Source organism: Bos javanicus, chromosome 27 (assembly GCF_032452875.1).
Source record: "Bos javanicus breed banteng chromosome 27, ARS-OSU_banteng_1.0, whole genome shotgun sequence".
NCBI lineage: Eukaryota > Metazoa > Chordata > Mammalia > Artiodactyla > Bovidae > Bos > Bos javanicus.
The window spans coordinates 26,633,442-26,657,515 of NC_083894.1; the positions used below are offsets into that span (position 1 = coordinate 26,633,442).

At 47.9% G+C, this 24,074-nt stretch overlaps 1 protein-coding gene across 5 annotated transcripts in view; it reads left to right on the forward strand.

Annotated features, from left to right (window-relative positions):
- The window catches only part of RBPMS (RNA binding protein, mRNA processing factor), a 202,277-nt gene that overhangs the window by 158,397 nt on the left and 19,806 nt on the right, over positions 1-24,074 (forward strand). For 3 of the 5 annotated variants that reach the window (XR_009734056.1, XR_009734057.1, XM_061404396.1), the window contains exon 6: positions 16,697-16,827. The exons of 1 other annotated variant lie outside the window; for it this stretch is intronic. Coding sequence is in view for 2 of the 4 variants with exons in the window: in XM_061404396.1 (XP_061260380.1) it covers positions 16,697-16,827 (131 nt within the window). In the remaining 2 variants the exon portion in view is untranslated. Of the gene's footprint in view, positions 1-16,696; positions 16,828-19,461; positions 19,723-24,074 lie in introns of those variants that run through there. One more of the 5 variants, XM_061404395.1, reaches the window with a different exon arrangement.

The following is a 24,074-nucleotide window of genomic DNA, read 5'->3' on the forward strand; positions in this document are numbered from 1 at the left end:
CTGGATCTTAGTTCCGTGTCCAGGAATTGAACTGGCACCCTCAGCAGTGAAAGCGAGAGGAGTCCTAGCTGCTGTTGCTGTTGTTAGCTGAAGGCCACCGATTATTTGATCCAGCTTGTGGCTCAAGGTTCAACCCTCTTAGAAAACAGTTTATTCAGCGCCACCCTAGAGTGCGCAGATGGAAGCGCACCCTTCAGTGGTAAAGTGAGATCTGTGTCTCTTCTGAGAGTTCAGGGGACCAAGGAGAGCAGCTTTTGCAACAGATGTTTCTGGAAGTGGGAGTTTGTATTAGTTTTCCTCTGAGGTCACTAGATGATAAAACTGAATGCATCGAGGAAATCGAGTTCTACATGTTCTCAACTACGTTACCTGTGGACAGGAAGTGTTCTGATGGCTATCTTCCTGTAACTTTTTCAGAGTTCACAGAAATGGGAGGTATGAGACTTCCTATCTAAGTAATTGATTTCTAACCTCCTGAGAGAAATGTTAAAACACCTTGGCACAGAGAAATGTTTAAGCAGCCTTTGCCATACCCATCAGTGCCGGTGCTGAGATAATCTGATGTTAAGTAAAGACAGTGATGGTGATATTTCATTTAGTTCATTTTTTAATGTGGCCCATTGTTAAAGTCTGTAGTGAATCTGGTACAGTATTACTTCTGTTTTATGTTTCGGTTTTTGGCCTCAAGGAATGTGGGATCGTCGCTCCCTGACCAGGGATTGAACCTGCAGCCCCCTGCATTGGAAGGTGGTCTTAACCACTGGACCACCAGGGAAGTCCCTTGGTTTGCTTTTTAATATTACCAAATGACAATCAGCACAGTGCCATGAGGAATAAATGGTCTCGTTATTTCAAATGTTCCTCCTCATTTTCCAAGTGCCATTCAGGGACCATGGCAAGGAGAGCTTGGGAAAGCATGCTCGTGTAGGGGCTGTTTTGGCATTCACCATGCATGCGATGCGGCTGTTGTACCCCCTGGGCTTTGAGAGTCTGGAGGGCGGGGGTGAGGTGGTGATGGCGGTGGTTGTAGTAAAGTGCCCAAGCTGCCACAATCAGGAAGGTGATAAATGACACAGCTGCCTCTAGGTTAAGTAATGTGCTCAATTTTATTTATTTTTTATAGAAGGTTTTTTTTTTTTTTAATACGGACCATTGTTAAAGTCTTCATTGAATTTCTTAAAATATTGCTTCTATTTTTAATATTTGGGTGTTTTTGTTTTTTTCTTTTTTGCTGTGTCTTCAATTTTAAAATTTGAATTTCTAGGAGTCCAAATTATAGTATCACCCGAGAAACTCTGAACTATCCATCTGTCTCTAGAGATGATGACATTTTACTTCAGTGGGTCTTATGTAGGACCAACGCCTTTTGGTGTAGAGGCTGTACCTTTCAGTGATTGGAAAGGCCCCTTGAGATACAACAATATTAGCATAAGTGAGTGCCTATTTTTTCCTTATTTCCAAAAGATGGGTAAATTCCCTTGAGTTTTACAAAGTATGCTTGGAACCTTTTGACATAGCCGTGCATATTGAAATCAGAATTATTTTCAGAATAGTAAACTACAGACCACATTTGATCTGACATGAGAGAACCGGAAAAGAAGGGAGCAGGGATGACATGGGTTTTACCAGGCTGGCCCACCCGCCTGTCGTCTGTGTACTCAAGATGTAACACTCTGCCAATGACTTGTGAATATTCTTGCCCTTCCCTGTGGATAAGTCAAGGGCACGGAGCCCGGGGTCCGCAGTGGACATAGATGGAGAACCGAGAGGGATAGAGTTCCTGAGCTCATAGAGCAGGAGGTGGGAAGGGATGAGAGCAGGGGCTTCATTCAGAAATGCCTCACATGGCCCAGAGGCTAGCGTGCTCCTGCCTGCGTGGGGATTTGTATTGTTTGTACTCTGCGGCAGGGTCCCCAACCTCTGGGATCTAATGACTTAATGCACTGAGGTGGAGCCTGTGAAATAATCATAGAAATAAAGTGCACAATAAATATAATGCACTTGAATCATTCCGAAACCATCCTCACCCCACCCCTCCCACCCCCCGTCCATGGAAAAATTGCCTTCCACAAAAGTAGTCCCGTCAGAAAGGGCTGGGGATCACTGCCTAAGGTGGATTTTGAGGTTCTGCTTCATTAGCTCCTAGAGTCATCTTCAAGCTCTTAAAAATGGACAGCTATGACAGATTATTAAAATCGCTGCCTTTACTTCCAGGACCAGGGCCTGTGCAGATTTAGACTGATATTTTCTTAAAAGTCAAGGGAATGTGCCACATCATACATCGTTTGGGTTGATCATTTCCTAATTTTACGTGTTCTTGACAGTGTGATAAGTTGCAGGCACTTGGTAATATCAATTAAATTTAATAGACTTTGTTTTAATGTTGTACAAAATGTCCCTCAAAACTATGCACATTCTCTTGTAAACTGTATTTGGCCATGCCTTATGACTTGGTGGATCTGAGTTCCGCGTCCCAGAATTGAACTGGCACCCTCAGCAGTGAAAGCGAGAGGAGTCCTAGCCTCTGGGCCATTTGGGAATTCCCTAGACTTAATAAACTTTGATTGAACATCTTTTGTGTGCCAGACAGAAGTGATGGGAGTAGGAGATTACAACTTGGGGAAGGAGAAAAATACAGAAAGAGATAGTTTTCAATGCCGGTGATAGGCACAATAGTCAGGGTACATATGCTGTTCTGGGAGCTGCCGTGAAGATTATTTGGTCCTTCCTGGATTTCTTGTAAGAGAGCAGCATGCGTTAATGAAGACTTTCCTAGGCAGCACCTGCTCCAAATAAGAATCTGGCAATGAGTGAGTTCAGCTTTGTTAACTTAGTAATATAGAGATTTTTTGCTTCTAAAATTGTCCTTGTTTGTTTAGTTTTGTTTTCAATAATAATCCCCAATATTGTCATACTAAAAGCTGGTACAAATATTTCTGTTTCTGTTGAGAATATCTTTTGAAACATTTCAACACAGAAAGATGTATCAAGGCCCTTAAAAATTCTCATCACCTTAGACATAGTCATTTTCGGTCTTAGAATTTATCTCAGAGAAAATCATGATGTGCAAAGATTTATGCCTAACAGAGCATTTATCCAAAAATGATGAGTGGAACTTCCCTGGCCGTGCAGTGGTTAAGACTCTGCACTTCAATGCAGGGGGCGGAGGTTTGATCCCTAGTCAGCGAATGAAAGATCCCACATGCCTGTGGTGTGGCCAAACCAAAAAGGAAGAAAAAAAAAAGAACTTGTGTTAGATAAATGTACTATACTAGGCACTGGGGATACTGTGGTGAGCAAAAGAGATGCAGGCTCTGGGCTCAGGGAGCTTGTCATTTAATGAAACAGTTTTGTAGATTATCTCTTTGTATTAACTAAATAGTGTAGTGTTAGTTGCTCAGTTGTGTCCGACTCTCTGCGACCCCATGGACAGTAGCCTGCAATAGCCCGCCAGGCTCCTCTGTCCATGGAATTCTCCAGGGAAGAACACTGGAGTGGTTTGCCATTTCCTTCTCCAATAACTAAGTAGCGATGTATCCAAACAGCAGTTTCATTAAAAGACACCTATGCCTGTATGTTCTTCTAAACATCTCTCCCTTCCCCACTTTTCTTCCCTCAGCAAATGATATCAATACATCTATGCCCCAGGAAGGTCAGTGGCAAGTGGAAGTTTTACTGAAGCACAAAGTGGTTATTTTTTCCTTAAATACTTTTTAAACAGAGCAAGAAATGTCTTCTGCTTTCTTTCTACTCCGGCCAGTATTCTCAGTAATGCACTCATTGTTACCATCTCTCATCTACTATCTCTGTGATCCACACCTATAATTAATTTCTCATGCCTTCTCTCTCCCTTACTTAGTGCTTTTATACATATTGTATATCTTCTAACTAGTTTTGTAAAACTCATGTCGAAATTACCTTATGACTAGGGACTTCTCTGGTGTCCAGTGGTTAAGGCCTCGCTTTTCGATGCAGGGGTTGTGGTGGGTTCCGCCTCCGGCCAAGGAGCCCAGACACAGAACAGAAGCAGTATTGTAACAAGTTCAATAAACACTTGAGAAATGGTCTGCATCAAAGAAATATTTTTTTAAAATTTTACCTTATGACCATGCTTTTCTTTTTATTATAAATTTTAAAAATTAAGTGTTCATTACACATCATCAGTGGCCAGAGAAGCAGACCAGAACTGTCATGTTGCCAAAATGACCTCTTGTGATATTTATTCAGCTACCCTGAAGTAGCGTTTTGTTTGTTCTTTGTTTTTGAAGGTGGTGACCTGTCTTTTCTAACTTGTAAAGGGAAACTTTATGGCTTGTGGGGAAGATGTTTGGCTTTGGGGGGCGGGGGGAACACCATTTTAACAGTGGCTCAAAGCATGCGCTCTGAAGCCGTACTACTGCGTGTATTCAGAGCATGGCCCCGTTCCTCCCCGCTGCATGGCCTTGTGCCTGTCACTTCATCCCTCTAAACCCTTAGTTAGATCCTGCTTTTGTGACATGGAGTAATAATCGCAGTACCTCATAAGGATGTTTTGGCAAATAAATAGGTTAAAGTCTGGAAAATATTTTGCACCAAGTATGTACTGTATAAATACCCTTATTACGACCATTTGCTATGTGGCTGGTCCCATGGACAGCCACACACACACACTCTTCTGGACAGTTCGGAGATCCCTTTATAATTAAATGACCTACCACAGATGGAGAAGTCTGTTTGGGCATCAAGAGAGGCAGAAGAAACATTTTACCTGACAGAACAGTTCTGGATGAATATAGAGGAGGGAGGGGGTGTGCTGTGTAAAAGGAAGGGTATATCCACTCAAGGAATATTTATCGGGTGCTTACTTTGCTCCAGACACTGTGAAAATGGCACATTAGTAAATACAGCTATTAATAGTATAATTGCTAGTAGGGAATATCTAGTAGTGAATCCATGAGAGTATTCTATCTTCATGAAGCTTACCTGGGTCTCTAGCAGAGTAGATCTGGGGGGATGTTTTTATGTTGTATGTGTGTGTGTGTTAGTTGCTCAGTTGTGTCCAACTCTTTGCGACCCTATGGGCTGTAGCCCACCAGGCTCCTCTGTCCATGGGATTCTCCAGGCAAGAAGTCTGGAGTGGGTTGCCATTTCCTCCTCCAGGGGATCTTCCTGACCCAGTGATTGAATCTGGGTCTCCTGCATTGGCAGGCCGATTCCGCACCATCTGAGCCACCAGGGAAGCCCTTTATGTTGTTTATATGATAGAAAACCAACGCTTGGGATTTCCATTGTGATCCAGTGGCTAAGAGGCCATGCTCCCACTGCAAGGGGCCTGGGTTCAGTCCCTGGTCAGGGAACTAAGATACCTCATGCCTCAACTAAGTTCTGGAAAGCTGCAAATAAGACCCAGTGCAGCCAAATATATTTAAAAAAACAAACAAACAAACATAAAACCATCAGTGCTCTCTGTAAATAGAGCTCCTGTTAAACATCTAGATTTGATTGCAGTTAATTCCTTGTTGACCGGCTCTCACAGAGAAATGTAAAATTTCGGTTGTGATGTCTGGGTGGGAAGTTGCTGGGGAAGTTCTGGGTGATCCTCCACCCTGCAGTTCCAGGTCTCAGGAAGGAAGAGGTATGAAAACGTGCCATTCTGATGAGCAAGAGGCAGTAACAGTGATGACTTTAATCAAGTCACCAGAGAAACAGTTTTCCTGCAGCTTGTTCTCTGAGTTTCCTTCCTCACTCAGATCAAGGGTCAGTTTAGTTCAGTTGCTCAGTCGTGTCCAACTCCTTGCAGCCCCATGGACTGCAGCATGCCAGGCTTCCCTGTCCATCACCAACTCCAGGAGCTTGCTCAAACTCATGTCCATTGAGTCGGTGATGCCATCCAACCGTCTCATCCTCGTCCTAGACTGGAAGATATTTTGACATGGAACATCTGCCCAGTAAGGAAAGAACGGGACCCTGGGAGCAGTGACTGCTCATGGCCCGGCCCAAAAATCATTAACCTGGAGGGGAGGTGCCCCAGTTGAGTGAAGACCAGCTTGCTTTTGGAATTTCCTTGGCATACCTTTTTTGGTCTGGGTTAGCCTGCAGGTTTAAAGGGTTGCTTTAGGAATATGTATTAGGAGAGAAGAATGTGAGTGGAAAGACCGTGGAAGTCATTAGGAAACCAGTTTAAAAGTCAAGAGGAGGCTGTTAAGAGTCCAGCTGGGAACCTCATTTGGGTGGTAGAAATAAGGCTGTAAAGGGAAAGATAGTTATGAGAAAGGCACGGAGGAAATGCCACCTGTGTGAAGAGGCAGAGAAGTGGAAGGTCTGGAGATGACTGACGCACACCCTGGTTCTGTCGCTTGCTGTGAGCCAGCGGACGAGGAATGGAACCTGTGAGGACCTGTGCTTCCTGATGACGCACAGGGGCTGGAGTTGGAGCCTCCCACCAGCGGTGTGAGCATGGCGGGTGTCCTGTAAGACATGCTGCATAAACATTAGTTACTTTCTTGCTACTCTTATTATCGTTAGTCTCCGACATCATCTTTAGTGTGTTAAAACTCTAGTCGTTGGATATGGGAAATGGAGGCGGCTTGTACCTGCATGGATGGGATAATGGAGTGTGGGGAGGTATAAAGAGGCATTGGTTTATGAGCGATAGTGAGTGCATTTTTGGATGAGTTGACTTGAATGTGTTTAGGACGTCTGCACTGAAGTGGAAATCTTAGCTGTAGATTGATGATGTTGTTGTTCAGTCACTGAGTTGTGTCTGACTCTTTTGCAACCCCATGGACTGCAGCCTGCCAGGCTCCTCTGTCCTCCTGTATCTCCTGGAGTTTGCTCAAGTTCATGTCCATTGAGTCGGTGACGGTATCTAGCCATCTCATCCTGTCGCTTCCTCCTCCTTTTGCCCTCAGTCTTTCCCAGCATCAGGGTCTTTTCCAGTGAGTTAGCGCTTAACAAAAATGGCCTAAGTATTGATGCTTCAGCATCAGTCCTTCCTATGAACATTCCAGGTTGATTTCTTAAAGGATTCCTTGGTTTGATCTTGTAGTCAAGGGGCTCTCAACATCTCCAACACCACAATATGAAAGTATCGATTCTCGGGCACTCCGCCTTCTTTATGGTCCAAATCTCAAATTTACCCAGTACACAGCTACTGGGTAAAACCATAGCTTTGACTATATGGACCTTTTGCCAGCAAAGTAATGTCTTTGCTTTTTAATACACTGTCTAGGTTTGTCATAGTTTTCCTTCCAAGGAGCAAGTATCTTTTAATTTTATGGCTGCAGTCACCTTCGGCAGTGATTTTAAAGCCTAAAAAAATAAAATCTATCACTGCTTCCACTTTTTTCCCACTTTTTGTAACTTTTTCCACTGAAGACTTAGGAATTATCCTAAATTGAGTTAATAATTGAAGCAAAGAAAATGGCCAAGGACTGGATTAAAGAGCAGGTGGTGGTCCCATGGTTAAGCATCTGCCTTCCAGTGCAGGGGATGTGGGTTTGATCCCTGGCCTGGGAACTTAGATTCCTGCATGCCTCAGAGCAACTAAGCCCGAGTGGTACAACTGAGAACCCAGGGCAGCAAAATAAATATTAATTTCAGAAAAAGAGCAGGTAGAGTAGAGGGTGTGCTGAGCACTAATTGATTTTTTTCCTGGGGTCTCCAGCTCTGAACACAGCTGGCTCCCTATGCCGAATGGACAAACTCCATTCACGACTGGTATCACATTCATTTGAACTTTTCACCGAATCTTTTGATTGTCCCCCTACACTTACCTTCTTGGGGAGCTGATGAAGTATGTGACCTTTTGTGGGAACCAAAGGTTTTCTTGGGCCATGACAACAGATTCTCACCAGATGGGTGGCTGAAAACAACTGAGATATATTCTCACCGTTTAGGAGGAGGGAAGTCTGAAGTCAAGGCGTCCACAGGGTTGGCTTCTTCTGGAAACTCAGAGAGACCATCCCGTGCGTGTCATAGCTTCTGGTCGTTCCTTGGCTTGTGGCTGCATCATTCCAACCTCTGTCCCCGTCTTCACATCACCTGCTTCTCTGTGTCCTCTGCTCTTCTTATAAGGACATCAGTCTTTGGATTTAAGCCCACCACCACCACCAAATCTAGGGTGATTTCATCTCGAGATCCTTAAATAATTACATCTCCAAAAAGTCCTGTTTTCCAAAAGGTTACATTCTGAGGTTGCAGGCAGATAGGAATTTTAGTGGGGACACCCTTCAACCCCTGCAGCCTGTGTGCACTGTCCCTGGCCACAGAAACTGGGAGTGGACTGTGTTCTTAGCCCTTACATCAGAAGAGCATGTCCTAATGGGATAGTCCTCAAAAGAGTGGGCCTCGTAAGGCTGGTTTTTGAAGGGTTTGCTTAACAAACTTGGATCAACTACTTGCAGAGGTATGTGAGGAGGAGTTGCTTGCTTAACAGAGCCCTGGATTTATTTTTCTTGTTTGGAATTTTTCGTCATACTTGGGCCTTCTGTGACATGGCTGCTGTTTTTTCTGGCTGAATTCTTCATCTATCAGGCAGGCCCTCGTGGAGTTTGTTCTAGTATATTGAGTATGCTGAATGCTAGAGATGAAGACCACTCGTGCTCCAGGGAGCCCGAACCGTGAGACGTGGGTGAAAATAAGTGAAAGTGTTAGTCGCTCAGTCGTGTCTGACTCTTTGTGACCCCATAGACCATAGCCCACCGGGCTCCTCTGTCCATGGACTTCTCCAGGCCACGGTACTGGACTGGGTAGCCATTCTCTTCTCCAGGGGATCTTCCCTCCCCAGGGATTGGACCCAAGTCTCCCACATTGCAGGCAGATTTGTTACCATCTGAGCCACCAGGGGAGCCCAAGACATGGGACCTGGGTTCTAATCCCAGCTCAGACACTTAAGTTTTTCTCATCGTTAAAATACGACATCCATTCCTGCCCTTTTCTCCAGGATTTTTTTTTTAAATATTTATTTATTTGGCTGTGCGAGGTCTTAGTTGTGACATGTGGGATCAAGTTCTCTGACCAGGGATGGAACCCAAGCCCCCTGCACTGGGAGCACAGAGTCTTAGCCACTGGAGTAGGGTCTTTTCCACTTTTCTGAAGAAGTCTCTCTCCAGAGTTTTTAATAAGGATTCAGAATAATGATGTGCACGTTCTCAGCTGTGTATAAAATGTATGAAAATAGGTGTTATTAATATAGAGTTAAAGTGTAATCTTACTTAAAAAGTAGCATTTGAGGGCTTCCTGGCAGTCCAGTGGTTAAGACTCTGTGCTTCTACTGCAGGGGACACGGGTTCAATCCCTGGTTGGGGAACTAAGATCCCACATGCTGTGCAATATAGCCAAAAAATAAAATAAAAAGTAGGATTTGCATGCTCTCACCTTCATCCTCTCTCTCCCACACAGAGTTGAATTAATCTACAATTTGATCATTTCCTCCTGAAGAGCATTTTCTCTTTTTTCCTCCATTCATTTTATCAAATACACAGCAAAGAGTTGACTTCTTAATACCTTCTGATGTACTGGTCTAGGTACCAGGGTAAGCAAAGGGTGTCTGTGACACTGGGAGTGCAGAATGTAGCAAAACACAGAGAGAGAGGACTTTGCTGGTGGTCCAGTGACTGAGACTCTGTGCTCCCAATGCAGGGTACCCAGGTTCGTTCTTCGGTCATGACCTAGATCTCACATGGCTCAACTGAAGTTCCTGCATGCTGCAACTAATAAGATGCTCCACAACCTCAATAAATAAAAAAATATTTTTTAATAGTTTTTTTTTTTAAAGAACACAGAGGATTCTAATGGCCCCAGAGATGGTCATTGTCACCTGCCTTCTACCCTCTAGGAAGTGACGTCTGAGGGGAATCCTTTAAAGAATGAATAAGAGTTACACCAGGTGAAAGGAAGGTGCTCGCCTGACAGAAGGGATGTGTATGTACTAGACCTAGAAGTGGGAAGGGAACCGTGTATGGTCAAGCCAGGTAAATAACTCACTGATCCCAGACCAGGAGGGAAAACCAGGTGAGAGTAAGGGCTGGAGGGGCTGCGGGATTCACAAACTATCTAGACATCAAAGGGAAATCATAGAAAGGTTTTAAGCTGGAGAGTGACAGTACTGAATCGTATATTTTAAAGTTCTCGGATTCAGGAATCCTTTTCAGTAATCCAGTGACGGTGGTTAGGATTTAAGTGATGTGATGGGATAGATTCAGTAGGACCTTGATGAAAGATTGGATGAGGGTAGGGTGACTTCCAAGTCATCCTGGCTTGGACATCGAAGCATCTTTTACTGAAATCTGGGACCGAGGAGGACAGGCCATTGGAGGGAGTATGTTTCCTTTTATAAATATTGAGCGTGATACTGCTGTGGAATATTTCCAAATAGAAATATCCAAGAAACAAAGTAAATGATGACTTAAAGTTCTTGGGCCTTGTGTTCTCAACTGTACTAAGGTTATGTCCTTTAAAGATCCTCCTTGTCCCTCTTGATCTCCGTCGTTTCTAAGAGTCCTTCATCTTCACCTAAGTTTCAGCGTGACCTTAGACGGGAAACTTCCGCTGTCTGCCTCCTTGTTTCCTCATCCAGAAGAAAAGGCAGACTGGGTGATCTTCAGGAGCTCTTTGGGTTTAAACCTTCATCAGAGACTTTGCAGTTATTTCATTTCAAAGAGATTGGAGGGTGGAATTGGGGAATCTAGTCCTCGTTTGTTAGAATTCAATTTAACTGTTCTGGTTGCATATTCTTACGCTAAGAAAAAGGTCAGTTCAGATGGATACTGCCCCAACAACTGTGTGTATCGTCAGTAGTACAAAAGGAGAAAGGGTGTGACCAGGTCTGGGGCAATGGGAAGGTGTTGAGCCAGCCTCCCAGGAGGGTTGACTTAGGCCCAGACAAAAGCCCTGGCCTCCTGATCTCTTAATGCTCCCTGGGCCCTGGCTCACTCAGCCTCGCTGACTCCCAGGCCATCCATCCCCATGGGCTCAGGCCATCAGAGGTTCTCTTGCTTTAGCCTTGCTTTCCTACTAAGGTGGCACCGGATGGGCCGAGACTAAGAAAGGTGAAGCCCACCTGAGCTCTGCTCCTTCCAGGGGGTGGTCAGGTGAAGGGCTTGTTCTATGGAAAACCCATCTCTTTACCTATTACAATTTTCTCAAACCACATTAGCAACAACAACAACAAAAAAAGCATACAGATGCAAAAAAGCTCCTTCAGCTTACTGCCTTCTTGCATCAAAGGAGAGCATGTGCGTTTTCAGGGAGTTTCAGCCTCTCAGTGAAGTGGAGGTGTTCTTGTGGACTCCTCCTTTCCAGGTGTGATCCTGCCCCAGGCCACCTCCACTGTGCCTGTGTGGCTCTCTCACTCATGGGTGGCTCTGAGCCTTAGTGGCTCAGTGGTAAAGAATCCACCTGCCAATGTAGGAGACGTGGGTTTGATCCCTCGGTCAAGAAGATCCCCTGCAGGAGAAAATGGTAACCCATTCCAGTGTTCTTGCCTGTGAAATCCCATGGACAGAGGAGCCTACAGGGCTACAGTCCATCAGTCCATGGGGTCGCAAAGAGATGGGCACGACTGAGCGCCTAAACAACAGCTGAGCCAAGCAAGGGATGCCAGGCTGGGTCTACTCTGACCCTTCAGTTTCTCTTCACAGAACAAGTCCAGGATGATTGCTTTCATTTGCATCTTCTTTCCTAGAGTGTCTCATTCATTTATTCCACGGGTACTATGTCACAGCACTTTGAAAGCAAAATAGCCCAGACTTTACTCAGGTAGCTATTGTCGTTAGTGGTTCTCAGAGTGAAGTGTGTACCAGAATCACCTGGAGGGCAGAATTCCCGATTAAGTGGGTCTGGGGTGGAGCAGAGAACTTGCCTTTCTCCCGTGCTGCTAGCTGCTGGTTTGGGGAGCACATTTTGAGAAGCACTGGCCCCCAACACAGCGCTCTGTGGGGGCTGTTGTGGCACTGGCAGCTCCGCCTTGGGAACACGGGGAAGGGCGTGGATAACTCTACCTGGGTTGTTGACCTTTCTTCCTGTTACTTTACCTGCTGTATGGCTTGGGTCGGATTTCTCAGCACCTCACTCATGAGGCCATTAAGTGTTAGTCGCTCAGTCGTGTCCGACTCTTTGCAACCTCATGGACTGTAGCCTGCCAGGCTCCTCTGTCCATGGGGTTTTCTAGGCACGGAAGTGGGTTACCATTCCCTCTCCAGGGGGTCTTCTCAACCCAGAGGTTGAACCCAGGTCTCCCATGTTGGAGGCAGATTCTTGATCGTCTAAGCCCCCAGGGAGTCATTAATCCTTGGCCTTGGCGTACCTTGGTACCTTGGCCCCTGAAGTCAGGCCGGGAGGCCTGCTTGCTTCCCTCCCAGCTGCTTCACTGTTCCTTGGTTTGTCCCCATCCTACTTTGACAACCCTTTGTGCATCCGCCTGCTCCACGAGGGGTTTCCAGGAACTATAGGAATGAATTCAGACTTCAGAGATTTGGAAGCAGAGCTTGCTTTAAAAACTGGCCCCTGGATGAGAACAACTGGAGGAGCGATTTTCAAACAGTAACCTCCAGAACCCCAGTGTTCTCCAGGATCTGTCACAGGAGTTGGGTTCCTCCAGCCAGGACCAGCAGAGTCAGCCCAGACTGCTCCACTTCTATTAAAAAAGAGTTTCTGGGAAACATGTTTGAAGAAAGGTTCCATTGCTTTTATTTTTAACTTTAAAAACGCCTGCTCCAAAACACTTGCTCTGATTTGAGCCTCCCTTGGCTCAATATTTTGGGTGCCTATGACAGATATTGCCAGGGCTGAGAAATTTTAGATCTGGTTCCTCTGGCTATTCCCTCAGTTCCTTTAACAAAGAAAACAGTGGTATCTCTTTAAAGAAGTTTTGGGATTTTCTGTCAGGTGCTGTTCAGTACACCAAGCATGACTGCATGCTAAATGCTGGGCTCAGAGCCAGGCCAGGGGTGCAGAGTAAGACCTGGCTCCTGCCCGAAGGATGTGCTGTTAGTCATCACTTCATTGCCCTCCTGTCTCAGCAGTCGTCACACAGAGCATCTCCGCTGATACCCTGAGTTCATCTTTCTCCTGACCAACCTTTCACGCGCTTCTTAACAGTTACTGTAACTCCAGATTCCATTTTAAGAAGAGAAGGGAGAGCTGACGAGCTGGAGCAAGGGATTTACCCAGTGTGTGTTCTCCCTGGTCTCTTATCTTAGGATCTGCTTCACTGGGGCTTCGCTAGTAGCTCAGATGGTAAAGCATCTGCCTGCAATGCAGGAGACCCCCTATTTGATCCCTGAGTTGGGAAGATCCCCTGGAGAAGGGAATGGCTACCTACTTCAATATTCTTGCCTTGGAAATCCCATGGACAGAGGAGACTGGTGGTCAGTCCGTGGGGTCACAAAAGAGTTGGACACGACTGATAGACTAATATTTGGGCGTTTTCACTACCTGACTTATGCTGTCACTCTGCAGTTGGGATATGGGACAGCGGTCCCCAGTGTTGGTACCAGGGACTGCTTTTGTAGAAGGTAATTTTCCCACGGACTGGAGTGGAAGGGGTGGTGTGGGGATGTTTCAAGCACATTAAAGCATCATGCACTTTATTTCTACTATTACTGCATTAGATCCTGGAGGTTGGGGACCCCTGGCTTAGAGGACTTGGAAGCAGTTCCCCCATTCTGCTGGGCTAGGCTTTTTAGTATTTATGTATTGGTTGCACTGGGTCCGCCATGCTTTGTGGGCTTTTCTTTAGTTCCAGCAAGCAGGGGTTACTCTCGTTGTAGAGCACGGGCTGTAGGGTGCTCTGGCTTCTGTAGTTTCTCCCGGGTTCTAGAGAACAGGCTCAGTAGTTGTGGTGCCTGGGCTTAGTTGCTCAACACCATGTTCGATCTTCCTGGACCAGGGATTGAACTCTGCATTGTCTCTACAATGTCTGCAGCACTGCCAGGCAGATTCTTTACCACTGAGCCACCAGGGAATCCGTGGGCTAGGTTTTGTGCAAATATCCATCCGTGACTGGTCAGTGTGAAATAAAGCTATAGGACAAGATACGGAAAGATCTGACAACCACAAATTCCATCAGGCTGAGATCCAAATCCAGACCCTGTGTCTTTAGGATCAGATACCTTAAAAGACATACTTTCTGGAAACTTTCTGAAGGGAGCCCCAGAGCACCCTGCAAGGCTTCCTCACTTTTAGCCATCAGGCAGCAGACTGAGCAGAGCCCCTGGGTGGTGATTATCGTTCTCTGCTGTCACCATGGGGCCAGGCAAGCATGGGCCGAAAGATGACTGTGCTGAGTCTTGAGACTCTCTTGACTTTTTAAAAAAAGACTCAGAATGTCTTAAAATAACCTGGTAGCTGAAATAACAACAGCAGCCACAGTCACAGCCTGCCAGTCCTGAGAATGGTTGTTTGTTTAAAATCTGAGGCATTGGTTCTGGCAGCGGTTGGTTTCCACGAGCCTGGGCTCTCACAAGAGTTGTTGCTCTAATGGAAATCATATGGTCTCATCACCACAGGAATCATGGGGCTCTGCTAACCCCTCGCTAAGGAATTTCCTTCCAGAAACTACACACACACCTCCACACCCTAGAACTGCGGAAGCAGGTGGTGGAGACCTGATCACTTTAAAAAGGATTATGATGTTAATATTTTCCCATCCAAATAATTGGCTTAGGCTCCAGCAGACTGTGTTCCCATCACCACGAGAAGGTCGCTTTAACAGCCTTGTTGAGAGAGGGAAAGTTGGGGTGCCCAAGCAACCAGAGTCTCATCACCCCACCTTGTTGGGATCCCCTGCCTGGCGCCTAAAGTGGCATCATCAACAGCTCTTGACTCTCCCTCATCCTTTCAGAAGCTCTTCCTGGGACTTCTCTGGTGGTCCAGTGGTTAAGACGCCACCTTCTGATGCAGAGGGTGCAGGTCCGATCCCTGGTCCAGGAGCTGATTCCCATGTGCCTCACAGCCAGAAAACCAAAACATAGAACAGAAGCAGTATTGTAATAGAGTCAATAAAGACTTTAAAAGTGGTCCACATCAAAAATAATTTAAAAAAAGAGAGAGATAAACTATTATCACAATGACAGCTGAGTTGATTAAAAAAAAAAAAACAAACCTCTTCCACGCTGGCTGGAGACAGAAGCTCCGCACACACCCGTCCACTGATGAGACGCTCCTGTGGGCTCACCTGCCTTCTGCTTGTTCTGTAGGGTGGTCTCCATGTCACACTCTGCATGGTACTCTTCTTTTTCTAACCCCCTCCCCACACTGAAAATCTGCCCAGAGTCAGAATTTGGGGAGATAGGGGAGACCTGGAATGAAGACTTGGGACAGCTTGGATGGTGAGAAGGAAGCAAATGACTCTCTCGACCTTGGGTCACATGCCATGCACTGTCGACTTCTGGAAAGTCCTGAATGGCAGAGTCACTAATGGCTTTAGGGGTCACCTTTCCTGACTCCCTTGGCAGTCCCAGGGAGCATCCCTGGCCTACATGATACCAGAATTTGACAGGTGATAAAAGCACATACTGAGATGCTGATTGACGGTTTCCAGATGCGAACTATTGACTGGGTATTTTTGCCTTGAGACACACCCCAGCCCACCCCCCACGTGTGTGTCGTGGCTTCCACGGGCCGCTTCCCGATCCATTCTGAGACCCCAGCACTTGCCCGTCAATCTGGCAAAACTGCCAGCATGGACTCGGAGCTGAACGAGGAGCATTGAGACCAGCCGGTCAGCATCACAACTCACGTGTTTTCCCTAGAAAATGAATCTGTGTCAACAGCAGTCGTGAACGCCCTTATTTGGATCTTGGTGCAGCGCCCCTTGAATCTGAACACCCCAGACCTTGTGTTTCCATCCTCCAAACTTAGAATACTTTAAATGCCCTGTGGGCAGTATCTGCCCTTGTGCTTCTAAACAGAAAACGCTGGATGATCACAATATTTGCCAGTCATCAGTATGCCCATGAACAGGGTCCTCCTCCAGTCCTTCTGGGGTCCTTCTGGTCCTGCCGGGCGGCTGCTGTTCTCCCAGCGGCTCTACAGTGGGTCTTCACAGGAGATTGCTACTGGATCTCTCTCTTCCTCGGAGGACCCTGTTTGCTGTTGGCTCCAGGAAGTCCCCCACTGTTCAGGGGGTTCCCCGTATTCCAGTTGGAAAGACATCAGAGTGTCCACTGCTAAGATCTCAGCAGGCCAGGCCGGAAGCAGATGCTTACTGCTTTTTTAAAAACTTTTATTTTACTTCCTGATTTTTATAAATACTATATAATTATATATGAATTTATTATATGGTATAAATTTATACTTTTTAAATAAGTATGAAATAGTGCTCGCTTCGGCAGCACATATACTAAATAAGTATGAAATATGTTTAATTCCTTATGAATTTTAAATTTTTTTTAATTGGAGAAGAATGGCTTGACAGTGTTGCTTTTTGCTGTCCAACATCATGAATCAGCCATAAGGAGACATAGACCCCCTCCCCCGTCTTGAGCCTCCCTTCCACCACCCGCAGTCCATCCCAGCCCTCGAGCTCCGCCCCCCCCATTCTGTATGTACCAGTCAGTGATCGGTGTTCAGGAGACCGGAGCCAACAGGTGATGCAGCGGCTGGGAGCGATGCGACCTGTGCCGCGGCCGGGGGCTCGGGCGCGCGGGTGTGTTTGTGACACGGAGCCGGCAGCGGGGTGGCCACTAACTGTGCCCTTCTTCTTGTCTTGCAGATGAGCTCACAGTGCCTGCACTTTACCCCAGTAGCCCTGAAGTGTGGGCCCCGTACCCTCTGTACCCAGCGGACTTAGCGCCTGCGCTGCCTCCTCCTGCTTTCACCTACCCCGCTTCACTGCATGCCCAGGTAATTGACGCCCCTCGGCCACGACTCCACTCACCCCAGCACCCGTCCTTTCCAACCTGGTTCCCCAGAGCACACCGTACAACTAACACCGCTCCGGCTAACAGATCCACCTCCGAGAGATTAATGTCCCCCTCTCGATCAGCCGCCACTCCTCCGGGACTTCTGAGGACCGTCTGACAGCCATGACATCACCCACTGCCTGACGTTTGCCCCGCCCCCCCCAGACAACACCACTCTCTTCCTTAATGATCTCACCTCATGTCACACACACGGGAGAGGGGGCCGGGGTTAGACCTCCCCCAGCCGGCTCGAGCACAGCTGGGGGAGCACAGACGTGTGTGCCTTGTCGTGTGGAGGGACCACGGAGGGAGGCGTGCGCGTGGCCCTGGAGTCGTGTGTCTGTCTGTATGGAGTTCTCGTGTGTTCTGGGAGCTCGAGTGATGAAGGGGGCATGTCGGGAGTTTTAGGAGGAAGGCCGTGTGCTATCCTACATGTGTCAAAGACCAGATTCACACTTCCATTTATTTTTAAGAGACCCTGTGGGAAAGGAGGTACAATATAGTGTTTTAAATGTAATTAGAAGTCAGGGTCGAGGTGTGTCTTCTGACTGGCTTTCTTTCTCAGTTAAGAATAGCCTGAGTTTTATAAACAAACTCCAGTGTTTCTTCACAAAGATTACTGTCTACTTACAAACCCTTTCTCTTCCCTTGGGGAAAAAAAAATTGTATCTCCTAGCTTTTCTTTTCTTGCAAGCAGTAGTAATCCATGTTAGGATCCAGAGTGATGATCAATAGCAAATAATAGAGGAAGAATATAGCTGTCATGTGTCTTATTCCACGTGAACTCCTCTAAAAGCAGAAATCCTGTTTTTAAAATATCACCTGCACAGGTTTGGAGGGGAGGGGGTTGTTTTGCTTAGTGTTTATTGACCAGGCCGGGTGAAATCAACAGCTTGCCAGAAAAGCCTTCTGACTTAACACTTTTTTACGTGGTACAGAACTTAACTGTGTTGTGCACGACACCTACCAGCTGCCCCAGTGAGGGTTCTCACAGGGAGGCCGTGGGCTCAGGAGTCTTGTTAGATGGACATCCTTCCGTTCCCTTCCAGCTCAGTTGTCAATGCTTCGATTGTGCACGGACAACCCAGCCTCTCCGGTACCGTGCAGGCAACCTACAAAGAAAAAGCCTCCGTGCCTGGACCTCCAGAGTTGGGAGAGGCGGGTGGAAAGAGTCCAAGTAGTGAAGAAACACATAGGTGGTGGTGGTGGCAGCACTTGGCACAGAAAACAGAATAACAGGGTTATTCCAAGACTGACCCCCAGTCTGGATTGTCCATGCTATTCGCTTTTCCTTCCCTTGCTGCCCTTTCCACCTTTGTCCACGTCAGTGCTTGGTCACCCTTGCAATGGCAGGCAGCCAGAGCTGGAAAAGGGAAAGAGAACCAGCAGACGCCTTCTGCTGGGTTATCAGAATGTTCATGGGGCCTCAGGCATAATTTCATAGAGGCCGTGGAGCAACTCAAAAAGTCCTCTCTGTTGGTGGCCCACCCCCGCCATCTGGGCTATGTAATAGCCCCCTTCTTCCTGGGAGCTATGTAATAGCTCCCTTCTTCTGGACTGCCTAGATACAGATCCATTGACTGTTGAGGCCATGTTAATAATACCATGGTGCCAAGTTTGCATGGTCTTCTAAATACCCATGGCTTTGGTTAATCAGCCACAAAGCCTTTTCACCACTGCCCAGGAAGAGCAAGACCTGACACTGGCCGAACAGGACCGGGAATGAGAGATCCGAAAGCCCAGGCCATTGTGAGAAAGGATGAGGAGAGACGGTGCCAAGATCAATGGACTCACCTGTTCTGACTTAACGGGGATGGGGACCGCCCATGGTGGCATGTTCCCCATGAGCTGTTCCTTGGTCTTGAGGCTTTCCCAGCCGGGCATCCACTTGGCATTGCTACATCAGCCCTAGAGCTGGTGGAACTCTCATCTGATACCAGTGTGAGATCCTTGTGCTCAACCCCGCTTCTTGTTGGGGGTCATTCCCAGTACAAGCTTGAGTTACTGTGTTGCAAAGACTGATGAACAGATACGGTCATTTAAATGTCTTTGTCCGATATGAGAATCGTAGAATGAACTGGGAGAGGCTTGACAGATCAGCTGGTCTGACCCATTTTACAAATGAGGACACAGACCGGAGAAGATGCAGAGAGTTATCCAAAGTCTGCACGTGGCTCTGCCGTGGCCAGAGTCGGGTCGCCCGATTCCCAGCTCTGTCCACCCCTCAGTGCTGGCTCACCAGACTAATTCTTTGATGGAATTGTGGAGAGGCCTTGCTCCAATAACTCCTTGGATCTTTTTCTTTTCTAAGTAGATGAGAAGCCTATAAGAAGAGACTTGGAGTCAGAGACGAGGGACTCAGAACTTAACCATCACCCAAAAGCCCTAAGAGAATTTTTACTAACTGGAGGTAGAGCAGAGGGGAAGACCAGAATGGAGCGTCCCCTTAGTGGCTAATTCCGTTTTTGTTCTGGAAATCTTATTATATGTCTTTGGAGATCAGCTTTGAGATGATTTTGCTTTTCTTAGTGATGTTGTACTCTGTTTTGAGACTTGGATTTTTTTTTTCTTCTAGTGTTTCTCTCCTGAGGCAAAGCCCAACACACCTGTCTTTTGTCCACTTCTCCAGCAAATTAGATTTGTCTCTGGGAATGTGTTTGTAACATATCAACCTACTGCAGACCAGCAGAGGGAGCTCCCATGTTGAATTTGCTTGTTAGCTGTTTTTTGTTGTTGTTGTTTGTTTTTTCCCTTCCCTCCCTTTTGCAAAAACTATTTCTTGGTAACGTTTGAGAGATTTCAATAAAAATTTTAATTAGAGCAAAAATGATCTCAAGTAGACTGCAGCGTTTTGTTTTTCATGGTGATGCGACTTTGGAGCTAAGATGTTATCTCTGACTGAGATTTGGGGAGAGCTGGGCCCAGGACGCTGAGTACACATTATATGGGAGAAGGAACCAGCATCCCAGGGAGACTTGGTCCAGGGCCGACGCCTCGCTGCTGCTGCCTGTATCCTCTTGGGCTCCTGAACCATCAGAGCTGCATATCAGAAGTTGCTCATTCTAGCATCCGTGGGTCACACCTGCCGGGAGCTGTCACTTCAACAAGGATGGATGTCTTTTCCAGTCTGTCTGATCCAGAAGGAAGATCCAGGAGAGACAGAAATTATCGCTGCAAAGGAGTTGATGCTTCATATCTCTACTTCTGCCCAGCTTGTATGGTGCGTCCATGGCTACATTGAAGATGCGTGTTGGACATCACATCGCACTTGTAAAGAATTACTGGAGAAGGACTGTAAGCCACAGTACTGCCTTTTGTACTTCTAGAGATAAGAGAGCAGCTGATTTCCGAGAAGATCGTTCACATTTTAAGAAGTGCTCATCCTGCTTACTTTCACCATCGTTGGTACTTGAAATGTATTCAGTGTATTATGCGAGTCACTGAACAAGGGAGGAAGGTTTCATTCACGACGTTTTAGGAAAGGCGCACGCGGAAGAGAGTCTACACAGTTCCTCTTAACTCATACTCACACATCTCAGCTTTTTTTTTTTTTTTAAAGTCTGGGTTCATTTTTGCTTTTGGTCTGCTTGCTAATGGGGCTGAGAGGAAGCCAGTAAAACACACTGTCCTCTCCCACAGTCTGGAAGCAATACCATTTACCCTTGACCAGAGTCACCCTGAATTGAGCCAGGAACTTGCGCAGGTAAGTGGGACCGAGCGAGCAGGTCCTGGCTACCAACCTGTCTCCTCCGCGGGCCCCGTCTGCCCTGAGTCTCTGCACGTTGTGTCCCGGGGCTGCCCTGCCGCTTGTGACTGGAGCGCATCACCTGCCCGTGAACAGAAGGTCTTCAGATGAAACGACAGACTTCCCGGGGCAAGACGGGCCCCTGGGGAGGTCTTGTGACACGCTGGATAAATCCTAAAGGTTAGACCTAAAATAAATGCCAAAATGGACCATGAGCAAAACACATAGGCAAACAGGGAAGAGAAGTCATGGGGGAGAGATGGCCTAGGGTGACGTGTGGGTGTCCTGACCTCCGGGTCCTCACCCCAGACACTGCAGTTTCTAGAACTGCATTGTAAACTTCTTGTTTGTTTTTTTAAAGCAAATCTCTTTAGGCATCTCCTCTGTCACTGAGCCCCCATAGTGAATACTGAGATGAAGCAGCATGGTCTGATGTGAGTCGGATTTAAGTGTGGTACATAGCTGGTCAGAGGGGCCACGGTGAGGGAGGCAGGTGTGACTGTGGGCTCGGGTGAGCGCACAGCCTGGCAGCGGGTCAGCTCCTACCCGGCTGCTCCTGGGGACTTGCACAGGGGGGATCTCTGTTCCTTGAGCTTCTCCCTCCTCTTCAGAAGGCAGCAGCCAGTGTTGAAATGCTGGGCCTGAGAGCTGAACCCCCGGAGGCGACTTCATTCCCTCACCAGTTGCCAGCCTCCCAGAGGAAAGGGAGGCTTCAGGAGATTCGGGCGTGGTTTCTCTTCCCCCTGACAGCCTCATCCTTGAGGCCTGACTTTCCCAAACATATCTTATCCTGTAGCCCTGGGGCTGGCCTCTGCCCCAGAGACCCCAGCCTTGAAGGACTGCCTTTGAGGCAGATCAGCTCAAGGCTTTGAATTGTTATCGGGCATAAATGAAAGTATTAATCCTCTGACATTTGCTTTTCTCTTTAAACCTGCAACTCTGTGAAGGTCAGAGTAGGGGTGGGGAAACCACGCCCTGGCAGTCTGTCTCCTGATCGCACCAGCCTTGTCTCGTTCCCTGTTTTTGTTGGACTTTCTGGTCACCTGAGAGCCCCTGGCTCGGCTCCCATAGGAGACCAAAAATGGGCAGGCGTGATGTTCACGGCCCAGCCTCTCGTGAGCACCGGGCCCCCTTTCCTGTTCCAGCCCCCCAGCCCCTCCCTAGGGGGCTCTTTCCCTGTTAACCCCATAAGGCCTGAGGTTTCTGGGACTCCCTGGTCAAGTGCGGGCTTTGCCATTTACAGGTTCTGTGACCTTGACTCAAGCTCCTTAAAAGAATGCACCTGCAAGGTGGGAGACCTGAGTTCGATTCCTGGGTGGGGAAGATGATCTGGAGAAGGAAATGATAACCCACTCCAGTATTCTTACCTGGAAAATCCCATGAACAGAGGAGCCTGGCAGGCTACAGTCTCTGGGGTCGCAGAGTCGGACACAACTAAGCAACTAACATTCAAAGTGGAGCTGAAAATCCCTCATGTAAAACAGGGGTGCCTGGCACACAGTAAGGGCTTAGAAAATGTTAGCCTTTCCAGGTGCATTTGAATCTTCAAGAAGAGAGCCGAGGACTAGCTACCCCTGCGAACTGTGCTGGTTCAGACGTCTAGCCCGTCTGGATGCCAGTGGGAATGCAGAGTCCTTGTAGCGAACTGTGCTGGTTCAGACGTCTAGCCCGTCTGGATGCCAGTGGGAATGCAGAGTCCTCGTAGCTGCAGACCAAGGGAAGACTAGAGGCTGGGGAGGTGGCTGGGGAGTGGGTGAGTGAGATGAGGCCTGAATGATGGTCCCCACCGTCACGAGCGATGCCTGCCCGCATCAGCACTGTGGTCCCTGCAGCCGGTGCCTGCTCTGGGAGAACGTGGCCCCCGGAGGAAGCCCCCCACCCCCGGGGGCAGCCCAGGCCTGGACACGCCTGTCCCCAACAGGAAACAGCTGGGTTCCCAGAGACCAGTGGTTGCGTGTGTTCCTTTACTCAGAGCTCTTCAGCTGCTGGGCACCCCGCCTGTCCTTCCCTGGGCCTTCTAGCTCATCCTCCCTCCAGTCTCTCTGCTGTGACTCAGCTCCAGCCTGGTGTCCAGGTGATGGGGTTACACTGTGTGCCTTGGGGGGCGGGGGAGATGATTCTCCTAGTCCTGGTGGCTAAACACCGCCTCCCCACCCCCAGGAGCCAACTCCTGGCCTAGGAGATGCTCTGCCCCCTTTTACCTTCTCTGTCCCACCTGTCCTGTGTCTTGCCCTTCCCTCCTCTGCTCTTCGGTATTTGAAGACCTAAGGAGCCTCTTCATTAGGGAGCGACATACGCCTCTGCCCTGGCCTCGCCAGCCTCAGAGCAGTCCAGAGCCAATGTTCCGTCTGGTTGTTGGGCCCGGTGGTTCCTTTGATCCAAGCCGCAGCTCCGGCTGCAGGGGCCCAGACACCCCCTGTCCTGGGCAGATTTCCTGACAGTAGGGGCAGGTGGCAGGATTGCCTTCATTCAGGGGTTGCAATGTTTTCCAGGTTCCTTTTTTTTTTTTCCCAGCTGTAAGGCTACATCCCCCCAATGCTGTGTGTTTCCCCCAACCTGCATCCCTCCAACCTCGTAAGCAGGGAGAGCCCCCAAGGCTCCGTGAGCCTCACCTGGGTGCTGCCCTTTGGGACCGTCCGTTCACTGCTGAGCCGTCTGCCTGTCGAAGTGGGACGGTGCAGAAAATCCAACAGACCGAATTTTAATGACAGGTTCCTCCTATGCTCCTGACTGAGGTTTTAGGCAGGCTTTGGTTCTGTTGATTTTGCTACCTCACTGAGCCTCCGTTTCCTCATCTGTAAGTAGGAAGAATGAACCACTTATTTCATGGGGTTATTTTGAGACAAAGAGTAAAGTGCTTGGCATAGAGCAGTAATTACTGTTAAAATAGCTCTTCCATTTCCTTTTTTTTTTGGGTCAAGAAGAGATGCCTGGGACCTCTCTCTGTAGCTTAAGAAGCAGTTAGGATGCAGGGGCTCAGGACTGGTACCCCTGCCTGCAGAAACCCGAGGGCCCAGGCTTCACACTTCGGTAAATTAGAGAAGCATCTGGAATCAGGCAAGAAGGGCCCCGGCGTGAGCTGAGGGGTGGCTGGGGCCAGCTCCACTGGCTGTCCACCCAGGTGTTTGGCCTCTGGTGGGACAAGTCCCCAGATATCATCTGAGAGGACATGGATTCAAACTGCTTCGGGAGCAAAACCAAGAAAGGCTACCAAGAAACTTTGGAATTTAAAGACGCAGGCGCCATAAAAACCAAGTGAACTCCGTGAAGAAAACCCGTGGTGACAGGGGCGAAAAGGAAAACGAGCTCCAAATGGGATCATGTTTTATTCAAGGCCGGCGCTGCCGGTGGGGAAGGCCAGAACTCGGTGACAGGAGGGGAAAGTGGGACGCCCCGACTTCCAAGTTTCATCCGCTCTGCCACCGAGCGCTTCTCGCTCCACC